Source organism: Delphinus delphis, chromosome 1 (genome assembly GCF_949987515.2).
Source record: "Delphinus delphis chromosome 1, mDelDel1.2, whole genome shotgun sequence".
Lineage (NCBI taxonomy): Eukaryota > Metazoa > Chordata > Mammalia > Artiodactyla > Delphinidae > Delphinus > Delphinus delphis.
The window spans coordinates 31,991,709-32,002,628 of record NC_082683.1 but is presented as its reverse complement, the minus strand read 5'-3'; the positions used below and the strand labels follow the sequence as shown (position 1 = coordinate 32,002,628).

The following is a 10,920-nucleotide window of genomic DNA, read 5'->3' as shown; positions in this document are numbered from 1 at the left end:
TGCTTGTAGACCAGACCTTGAATGCCAGTTAGAGCATTCTCGATGATGTATTGGCTGCTACCCCAAGTTACTTTCCTCGGTCTAAATAGAAAAGCCCCTATAGTTTAGCTTTTCCTCTTCTACTGAAGGAAGTCTGCATAGAAGAGGACACAAGGCTTATATGTCCATCATCTTGGCTAGAGATGCAGCTGCAAGCAAAGTTCCCATTTTACAGATAAGTAAACAGAGGCTTCAAAGGACTTGGCTCTACAGCTAGCAAGTAGCAAAGCAAGGGCTTGAAGGGAGTTTCCAGACTCCAAATCTCCATTCTTTCCTCTGCTAGTACAGCTGCTACAGAGTGTTTTGTGTGTGGTATTAGGGAGGGGAATCTCAGCCCTGGCCTGGTCCTGGGGAAAAATTCTCCTTACCACCCATACCAGGGGCTAAGTTTGTTCTACTTGCCTCTCCTGGCCTAATCCCTTCCCTAGATAGTCTATCTTCTTAAACCCTCACAACAATCCTGTGAGGTATTACCATCCCTTCATTTTACAGATGAGACCAAGGTTCAGAAAGGTTAAGTTACAGGCTTCAAAATCCGGAATCTTCACCTTGCTTCGCTGAGGTTTAGGAACACCGAGCTGATGAAACGGGCCAAAAGGTGATGAAGCGGGTGCTGGGGACCAGTCCCAGTTCAGGGCTGAGGGCCACCAGGTGGCGCGGTGGAGGTGCGGCTGCCCCCAACTACCTTGTTCCCCGCGGGCCAGACGCACCAGAAGCAAGAGGGGCGAGCCCAGGGAAGCAGGCTCGTGGGGCGGGGAGTAGTTCTCTTCCCCAGCCCAGAATCTGCAAGGAGCGCGGTTCTCGTTCGGTCTCTAAGGGACCACCCGGGCCTCGCTAAACAGTCACGCCCCCACCAGGCGACCGCCGGGCTACATCAGCTCGCCGCCTGCTCTGCGCTCCCCAGTGTGCAATTCATTTCGAGGGGTACAGGGAATAGAATAGAGTCAGAGAGGGTAGCTTGGAAGGGTGGGGCTGGGACTCTACCGCCCCCACCTGTCGACCGGGAGGGGCGGGGAGGGGCGGGGCTTGTCCCGTAGGGCCCGCCCCCGGTCCCCGAGCCCCGGGCGCGCGACGAGATATAAGGCAGCCGGGAAACAATGCGCCTGCATCTCGCGCTCCCGCGCCGCTCCCGGGAGCGTCCGGGTCGCCGTGCGCGAGCGAGGGCGGGAGCGCGCGCGGGGGGGCGAGCTCCTGAGTGCGGTCCGCGCGCTCGGTGGCGCGCATGTGCATGTGTGCGGGCTGCCGGGCTGCCCCGAGCCGGCGGGGAGCCGGTACGCTCCAGGCGGTCGGCGGCGGGAGCGAGGTGAGGCTGCGGGCGGCCGGGGAACGGGCTCGGGTCCCGGGGGACGGGCTGCAGGCTGCCTTCTGGGCACAGCGCGCCCCCGCCCGGCCCGGCCGGGCCCTGGGAGCTGCGCTCCGGGCGGCGCTGGCAAAGTTTGCTTTGAACTCGCTCCCTGCACCCTAGTCCGCGCGCTGTGACCGGCTTCCCTGGGCACGCTGACCCGCGGCCGGGCTGCCGGGTCGCGAGGGAAGGGCGCGGGCTCCAAGCCGAGCGATTGGAGAGGGACGAGAGCCTGGCAGCCAGCTGTGCTGGGGGACGGGGGGACGCCTCCCTCCCCGGGCCTGCACCCGGGTCAGCACGTCCCCCTTCCCTCCCGCAGGGAGCGGACATGGACTTCGACTCGTACCAGCACTATTTCTACGACTATGACTGCGGGGAGGATTTCTACCGCTCCACGGCGCCCAGCGAGGACATCTGGAAGAAATTCGAGCTGGTGCCGTCGCCCCCCACGTCGCCGCCCTGGGGCTCCGGTCCCGGCGCCGGGGACCCGGCCCCCGGAATTGGTCCTCCAGAGCCGTGGCCCGGAGGGGGCGCCGGGGACGAGGCAGAATCCCGGGGTCACTCGAAAGCTTGGGGCAGGAACTACGCCTCCATCATCCGCCGTGACTGCATGTGGAGCGGCTTCTCGGCCCGGGAACGGCTGGAGAGAGCGGTGAGCGACCGGCTCGCTGCTGGCGCGCCCCGGGGGAACCCGCCCAAGGCGCCCGCCGCCCTGGACTGCGCTCCCAGCCTCGAAGCCGGCAACCCGGCGCCCGCTGCCCCCTGTCCGCTGGGCGAGCCCAAGACCCAGGCCTGCTCGGGGTCCGAGAGCCCAAGCGACTCGGGTAAGGACCGCCGTGGGCCATCAAAGAGGGGGGCACCTCATGGGTGGCCAAACCTCTGCCGCTGAGGTCAGGCAGTGGGTCTGCGCAAGCCCTTCCGCCACCTCCCCCTTCCTGTGGCTGAAGCTGCCGGTGTAGCCCCCAGCGGTGTCTGTCTGGCACGTGGGTGTGTTAGTAAACAGTTTGAAGAAGTGGCGTGGGAGCCAGCGTCCCTTTGATGATGATTGGAGCCCCAGGGGACAAGGGAGACAGGGAGACAGGCTGGGGCTTGGCGCTTAGGAGGACAATACAGGGATTGGACCGTAGGGGATTTCTGTCCTCCTAAGGCTGGAAAGGGTCCCTTAAGTGTCACTCCAGGCTTGAATTTTTTTTTTTTTTTTTCCTGTCTCTTTCTCTGGGAAACTCACTCCCCTGAGGAGAGAAGAAGCTGAGGAGTCTTTGTGCAAAGCCAAAGCCTTCATCCTTTCAAAAACCTGGTCTCCTGCCTGGTTTACTTTTGAAAGACAATAATGGCTTCTCTTGCTCCACTACCCCTTACCATGTTTGCATCCACACCATCACCCATGAGACAGGTAGCGGAGGAATGACCACTCCCCATTAACAGATGGAAACAGGCTTAGAAATAGGAAATCACCAGAAGTGAACCCCAGCTTCCTGCCATCCAGCCAGCCTCTTTTGCTCAATTCTCCATCCCAACCAGGCACTTCTCTGAGGTTTAGAGGAACTTCGTGGTAGCTTATCTGGGAAGTGGTACATATTGCCTTTTTGCTCCGGCCTGATGTGGGAAGGTGTTCCTCTAGGTCCCGCCCAATTCATCTGAGGGCTTTCAACTGCTTCATTTGTATTCAACAAATGTTAGCTGGCCCCTACTTTGTGCTAAGCTCTGGGCTTGGTGCTGGGGTCACAGATACAGAGCTCCAGCTTCCCCTTCCCTATCCTTGAAGGCAAGTGTAAACCTCACTGAGGACAGCCTGCTGCATCCTGTGCCACCAGACTATGTTGTTCTTAGCCTAATCTCTTCTCAGAAGTGCCCATGAGAAATATTGGCGAGGGTGTTTTATAGGGTGCAAACTGAGGCTCGCATCGGGAAAATCAGGACTGAAACCTCACTGTAGCTTTTAAGAATAACTTACATGACCATTTAGAGGGAACTGGGGAATGGGTATGGAGGTTGTCATACACTTGAAGGTAAAAATAAGGATAACAAGAACAATTAAAAGTCAATTTTTTTCGGTCCACTGTGTTAAGGTCATTTTTAACCTGCTTGCTTTCTACACCAAGACCTTCTGTTTGTTTAATGGCTGGAATGGGAACTTTGAGATCAAGAAACCAATAAAGATGTATCTCTACAAAGGCTGATGGAGTGGTAGAATGGAAAGACCATTGTTTCGGAAGTCTGGAGATCTTAGTTTGAGATCCAGAACATTACAAAGGGGATGTGTGGACTTGGCCGAACTGGGTCTCAGTTTCTCCCTTTGCACATGGAGTATGACCTGATTGTCCAGCCGAGGACACTTCCTTGTCTGGGTAGAGTTAGGCACTACTCTCCGGAAAGGAGAATCGTGTTGTACCTTATTTCTTCCTTAGGCAGAGCCTTCCGCAGCTATGAGGTTTAACCCTGAAATATTAAAGGTTTGGGATGTGGGGAAGCCTCCTGATTCATTTTCTAACCTGCCCTTTAACCTGAACCTGTTTGCAAGCTCCTGGTTCACCCATAGGCCACATGGCCCAGAACAAAATGCAACAGATTGCAAACAATGAGGGGGGTGGGAAGAGTGACTGATGGCAAAGCTCAGCCAATAGGGGCCAGGGGCTGGGTAAGACAGCCTTCAAAACACCGCTTAGCCAGCCAATCACAGGCCTTGGGGCCAGGAGGGCTGAACGGTCAGGTTTTATTAATGGAGAAATAATGCGATTGTCCACACAATGGAAGCCTTCCTGACAAAGGGGCTCAAGCATCCTGATATGCAAAAGAGGCCGAGAACTGAGCTCTTCTGTTGTCAGGCTGAAATGCATTAAGGTGGCCTTCTATGCGGGGGCTGGAAAACGTGTGGAGCAGGAAGGTTCTCCCCAAATTGTCCCTCTCCTGGTTGGGGTAACCTAAAAGACCTTGGAGCAAGGGAATGATGGGGGCATGTCCAGGTGTTGCTAGTGTTTTGGCCCTTGTGTCAGAACATTCCCATGCTGCTCAGTTCCTGCCCTGGCATAGGTAGCTTGGAAATGGTCGCTTGTACCTTTGTGAAGTTCCTGCAGCTTTTGCAGACCTGTGATTACAAATCCAACCCTCTTCTGGTCAGGGAAGGGGGTGGGGCAGGCAACCTATAAATGATGGATGACTCTAGAAACCCATTGAACCCAGGAGCAAAATGCTGCTAAGGCAAGCCCTTTCCCTCCCCTCTGGGTGAGGAGGGATGGGTTGTAGCCCTCCCTTCTCCGACTCTTCAGCTGAAAGGGGCGGCAGAATAGAGAGGTGGGGGAATAATAGGATTTATAACTTGTGAAAAGTAACAATTCCCAAGTGCAGGCTGTGCTGGGCTGGAACAAAGGGCAGCTCTGCCCACAGACCCCTCATTTACAATTCTGATGGGGCATGAAAGAGCCCGACTGGGGAAGATCTTTAGAGCTAAACTTTGTCCCAGGCTGATAGCTCTTTTTCTCCATCCCCTCAGTGGGGGAGGGGAGAGCCTGTGCAGACTGGGGGCTGTTGGCTTGGGTCTGCCTTTTGTTCTTATCTAAGCCTTGCTGTGCAAAGAGAAATTGGAGAATATTTTCCTCCTTGCTTATTTCACCTCCTTTCCTTCACACTGCCCTTAGCCTCATTACAGATGAATCAGCTGTCTTTCTCCTCCCTTGAATTTGTTTATATCTGAATTGGGAAAATGTCACCTCCTTTCCCAAACTCCAAGATAGAGTCTGAGTATGTGTTTCTCATGGGGTGTGTTTCTTCTGTTGATCTCTCTTCTTGGACAGAGGGTGAAGAAATCGACGTTGTGACCGTGGAGAAGAGACAGTCCCTGGGTGTCCGGAAGCCGGTCACCATCACAGTGCGAGCAGACCCTTTGGACCCCTGCATGAAACACTTCCACATCTCCATCCATCAACAACAGCACAACTATGCCGCCCGTTTTCCTCCAGAAAGCTGCTCCCAAGGAGAGGCTCCAGGGCGAGGGCCCCAAGAAGAGGGTCTGGAGAGAGATGTACCAGAGGAAAAGGAAGATGAGGCAGATGAAGAAATTGTGAGCCCTCCACCTGTAGAAAGAGAGCCTCCCCAGTCCTGCCACCCCAAACCTGTCAGTTCTGACACTGAGGACGTGACCAAGAGGAAGAACCACAACTTCCTGGAGCGCAAAAGACGGAATGACCTCCGTTCCAGGTTCTTGGCCCTGAGGGACCAGGTGCCCACCCTGGCCAGCTGCTCCAAGGCCCCCAAAGTAGTGATCCTGAGCAAGGCCTTGGAATACTTGCAAGCCCTAGTGGGGGCTGAGAAGAGGATGGCTACAGAGAAAAGGCAGCTCCGGTGTCGGCAGCAGCAACTGCAGAAAAGAATTGCGTACCTCAGTGGCTACTAACTGACCAAAAAGCCTGACTGCTCTGTCTTAACAAAGACCCGAATTTATTTTTTAACCTCTCCTATCCCCCATAGGAATTTGCACATTTTGGTTCCAGTGGGACAGCCTGGACAGTAGATCCCAGAATGCATTGCAGCCGGAGCACACACAAGAAGGGCTTGCATTCTTGGAAACCTTGCAGCCCAACTCTCCCTCTGCCCTGACTCATGGGAGCGCTGTGGCTTCTCTGACGCCTTTGGCTTCTCAGGCAGACAGCTGACTGAGGAGCCTTGGGGTCTGCCTAGCTCACTAGCTCCGAAGAAAAGCCCGACAGATGCTATGCAACAGGTGGTGGACGTTGTCGGGGGGCTCCAGCCTGCATGAAATCTCACACTCCCGATGAGCTTTAGGCTGGGAAAGGATGCTCCCACTGGTGTCTCTGGGGTGACGCTGGGACAGCTGGGCCTGGACACTCTCCCTGAGGCTCCTTTTTCCAGGAGACATACAAGCTGTCTTGGGTGAAGACGAGCTCGCAGACTTAATCAGCAGGGACCATTACCTCACTGTCAGACACTTTACAGTAGCTGAGGAGTTGGACACCTTTAATATATATATTCTGACGTTAAATGACACCCCTCCTCCCACCACTCTCCAGGCTGCGACCTTGAGAACATTTAAAGAACTCGGGCTCTAGATTCTTTGTCTAAAAGCCCCCTGGGTCCTTTCCTCTGAGGGCAGAGACCATTCAGTCCTCACCAGGGAATTTTTTGTTTCCTTCTGCCTTTGTTATGCAATGGGCTCTAAGGCACCCCCTTTCCCACAGGTCAGAAATATTTCCCCAGGACACAGGGCAAAGTGTCCCACACTGTGGCCTGGGGAAGGCTTGGAGTCCTGGCTGTAAACCTGTTCCCTGCCCAGGTGTTTTCCATCTTAGAATTTTCTCAAAGCAGATGCCAGGCACCTGAGGAGGGAGAACTGTACCACTTCCTCTTTCCCACCTCCCTCTCGTCTCAATCCCTGACTGGTAAGTTTGAAGTTCTACTAGGACCATGCAAACCTGTCCTTCTCATGCAACTCCAAGGAGCTTGCTGGCTCTGTAGCCACCCTTGGCCTCCTGCCAGCTTGACATGAGTCAGATCCTTTTCCCAGAATCTGGGCCTTACTGCAGTTCTTACTGGGAGAGCTGCTGGGACGCATCCAGTGCTCTGGAAGGCAGACTAGCTTCCTGGTGGGTTTTTAAGGAGCTTCCAGGAGCGCTGCTTAGTGGACCATGATGGATTTTACCCCAGCTGGACTGAGCCTCTCCAAGTGGATTCCAGGCGCAGCCTCCATTCTGAGAAAGACACCCACCCCAACAGGTGTCATGTGGGCAATCTCAGCAGCCCCTAAGCCTAGCCTGGAAGAAAGACCAGCCCCTCCAGAACTCTGCCCAGGGCAGCAGGTGCCTACTGGATGGGGGTTTGAAAGTAGGGGAAGGGAGGATGGTAGAGCGCTATACGTGGCTCTGGGAAGCCGGCTGCTACTTCCAAACCTATTATGCATGAGGGTCTGTTCCTGAGGTTGCTTCCTGGCCTCAGAGAACCCCAGTGGAAGTTAGGAAAAAGCCTCCCTACCTTCTGGAGCATGGTTTTTGGGAGCCAACTGACTTCTAGAACTGTCTTTGGAGAACAGTTGAGATGTAGGTTACTGATGTCTCACCTGAATAGCTTGTGTTTTATGAGCTGCTGTTGGGTATTATGCCGGGAGCAGTCTTCTTCTTTTTTTTTTAATACTGTATTTTTGTATGCCTTTTGCAAAGTGGTGTTAATTGTTTTTGTACAAGAAAAAAGCTCTGGGGCAATTCTCCTGTTGCAAGAGTCTGATTTATTTTAAAAGGCAGGTTTACCTGAAATTTTGTATTTAGTTGTGATTACTGATTGCCTGATTTGAAAATGTTGCCTTCTGAAACATCTTCTAATAAAAGATTTCTCAAACATGTCAGAGTGGGGGCAGAGCTTATGCCCACCGCATCCCCCGGAACCAAGGAAAATTGTTTCAGGGTAGCCACGAGTGATCTCTAACCATGTTGCTAACCTGGTCACTCCACTCTGGGTTCCTGAAATGCCATTTCAGACATGTCTAAACAATGTAGGTTCAGTACTCGGTAAGCACTCTTGTGAATTGCAGAGTGCTGAATTTGTATTTTAGAAGGCTTGAAATCCCAGGGTTCCACCATTTACTCGTCCTGTGCTTTTAGCTTTACCTAAAAGCTAAAAGCCCTAGTTTCCTTACTTGTAAAGTGGGGATAAATGCTACTTCACAAGGGGTTGGCAGGCATTAAATGAAGGATAAACTTTTTTTTTTTCTTTTTTCTTGTTTTTGGCCACGCGGCTTGTGGGATCTTAGTTCCCCGACCAGGGATAGAACCCAGGCCCTTAGCAGTGAGCGTGCAGAGTCTTAACCACTGTACCATCAGGGAATTCCCAAAGTATAGACTTTAAACCACTTTCTAAACTATAAACCCTTAAATCCTTTAGGGTGGTACTGTTCTTACCTTAGTGGTATTTGCAGGACATCTTTTTAATGCCTTTTTTTTTTTTTTTTTTTTTGCCATGCCCCACGGCTTGCAGGATCTTAGTTCCCTGACCAGGGATCGAACCTGTGGTCCTTGCAATGGAAGCGCAAAGTCCTAACCACTGGGCCACCGGGGAAGTCGCTTGCAGGATGTCTTTTTTAAAATTCTATGAGGGGGCTTCCCTGGTGGTGCAGTGGTTGAGAGTCCGCCTGCCGATGCAGGGGACACAAGTTCGTGCCCCGGTCCAGGAAGATCCCACATGCCGCGGAGCAGCTGGGCCCGTGAGCCATGGCCGCTGAGCCTGCGCGTCCGGAGCCTGTGCTCCGCAATGGGAGAGGCCACAACAGTGAGAGGCCCGCGTACTGCAAAAAAAAAAAAAAAAAAAGAGAGATTATTAAAAATTCTATGAGAATTGGTGATGTGATGTGATTTTTTTTTCTTTCTCCCTTGATTAATAAAGGAAAATGAAGGCTCCCTTTACCTCCCATAGTTCTCAGAAACTTGCCGTAAATGCAAGAGGGGAGAATTTATTAATAGCCACTCCTGATGGAGCACTGCCTGTGTCTAAGCACCTTGCTCCTTCCTACACATTATACCACACCAACCACAGGCCAAGGCGTACAGAAGAGGGAACTGAGGTTCTAAGAGTGAAACATAACTGTCCAGTATTACACAGCTAGTAAGTAAATGAGTTCAAGGGATTTGAAACCAGCTCTGCCTCTCTGCAGAGCCAGAGGTGTGAACCACTGCATAATAATGATCAGCTTGTTTTGGTAGCATGGGGTGTGTGGAGGAAGTAGGGAATTTCATCACTTAACTGCTTGCTGGAATTGTCTCTCCTTGGGGCCACTGTGCCTGCCACTTACTGGGATGAAGTGGAGCAAATGTTCCATGACCAGCCGCTCTGCTGCCTTTGTGGGCTGGGTAGATTCGTCTTGCCCCAGAGAGGCGCCTTCTGGGACTGTGAAAGGAAAACAGTTGCTGTTCAGAGAGGCACGAGCATCATGGTGGGAGAAGGCCACTTTGTCTCATGTAATCCTGCTTTACAGCTGAGACCTGGGTCGGTATTGCCCACCTGCACTCCTGCGAAGCCTGAGTTGAGTCCAAAAGCTACTATTGATGTAAATTCCTCACATTTACAAAGTGACCCTCATCACAACCTGGTAAATAAGCGATGTCTGCCGCTTGGTACTGGAGCCCAGACAGGTTTTTTTTTTTGGCTGCACTGTGCGGGCTTTCGGGATCTTAGTTGCCCGACCAAGGATTGAACCCACACCCCTTGCAGTGGAAGCACAGAGTCCTAACCACCGGACCACCAGGGAATTCCCCCAGACAGGTTTCTTGCTCAAGGTCCCAGAACAGAATCCTAATCCCAAACCCAGTCTCCTGTCAGGTAAACTTTCCACTCCACCCCCACTGCCCCTATGTCCCCAAACCCAGGGCATAAATAGCTGTTTGATAAAAACAGACTTGGATTACTGGGATTCTTTTCTTAAAACTCCATTCCCAGGACTTCCCTGGTGGCGCAGTGGTTAAGAATCTGCCTGCCAATGCAGGAGACACGGGTTCGAGTCCTAGTCCGAGAAGATCCCACATGCCGCGGAGCAACTAAGCCCGTGCGCCACTACAGAGTCTGTGCTCTAGAGCCCACGAGCCACAGCTACTGAGCCCATGAGCCACAACTACTGAAGCCCACGCACCTAGAGCCCGTGCTCCGCAACAAGAGAAGCCACCGCAATGAGAAGCCCGTGCACCGCAACGAAGAGTAGCCCCCGCTCGCCGCAACTAGAGAAAGCCCACGTGCAGCAATGAAGACCCAGCGCAGCCAAAAATAAATAATAAATAATTTTTTTAAAAAAACTCCATTTCCCTCCTTTAGTTATAGTCACTCTGTTCCCAGTGCGTTCATCCTTCCACTTGTCAAGACACTAGTTTGTAGGGCTTCTCTCGCTTTACTAGACCTTAAAAGAATTCATGAGTCCTCAATAAGATCTTAGGGACTCCTAGGTACAGGCCCTAACGCTGATGCTGATGTTTTACATACCTTAATTCTCACAATAACCTGGAGATCAGGGTGGTGTCAGCCCCGTTTCACAGGTGAGCAAACTGAAGCTCAGAGACATTTAAGTCATTTGTCTGAGCCCAGGCAGCTAGTACCAACTGTCTGCCTCTAAGCTTCAGCTCCTTTGAGTCTGACTGTTGAGAAAGGAGTGGGAATAAAGCCATCTCCTGGGGGGAAGGGAGGGTGTTTCTGGTATGTGAAGTATTTTAAGCTCCTTCCTAGCTCACTTCTGCGGGCTCCTACCTCTATCTTTGTCTGAAAATAGCCATGAGATTATTCCTGGATTTCGGAGAACAATTTCTACAAATTAGGTTTTCCCCTGAATAGTACACCTAAGGGACTAAGTACACAACTCGGGGTTGTGGACGTAGACAATAAAGGACAGCTGAGAAGCCACACGTGGAGTGGAAAAGAAAGGCCATCCTCTCTGTTAGACAATCAAAGGCTAAACCAAGTGCTTAACTCCTGCCCCTATTGGCAGCTATCCTGGGGAACTGAGACGGGTGGAACTATCTCAAAAGTGTCGAATTTGTCTTAAGTGCCCCCCGGGGTCA

The 10,920-nt window shown here is 52.5% G+C and overlaps 1 protein-coding gene across 1 annotated transcript; it reads left to right on the top strand.

The window, feature by feature from the left end:
• The first annotated feature begins 1,166 nt into the window (after window positions 1–1,166).
• Window positions 1,167–8,650, top strand: MYCL (MYCL proto-oncogene, bHLH transcription factor). The gene is made up of 3 exons (XM_060020004.1): window positions 1,167–1,342; window positions 1,701–2,205; window positions 5,173–8,650. Exons 1-3 carry the CDS (start codon window positions 1,262–1,264, stop codon window positions 5,769–5,771), a joined length of 1,185 nt encoding a protein of 394 aa, XP_059875987.1. The 5' UTR covers window positions 1,167–1,261; the 3' UTR covers window positions 5,772–8,650.
• Window positions 8,651–10,920: the final 2,270 nt, after the last annotated feature.

What these genes read in the sequence shown, in the direction of transcription:
- MYCL (XM_060020004.1), top strand. Translation starts at nt 1,262, where the DNA reads ATGTGCATGTGTGCGGGCTGCCGGGCTGCCCCGAGCCGGCGGGGAGCC. An exon ending in CGGTCGGCGGCGGGAGCGAG is followed by an intron (nt 1,343 to 1,700) that starts GTGAGGCTGCGG and finishes TCCCTCCCGCAG; the next exon opens with GGAGCGGACATGGACTTCGA. An exon ending in CGAGAGCCCAAGCGACTCGG is followed by an intron (nt 2,206 to 5,172) that starts GTAAGGACCGCC and finishes CTTCTTGGACAG; the next exon opens with AGGGTGAAGAAATCGACGTT.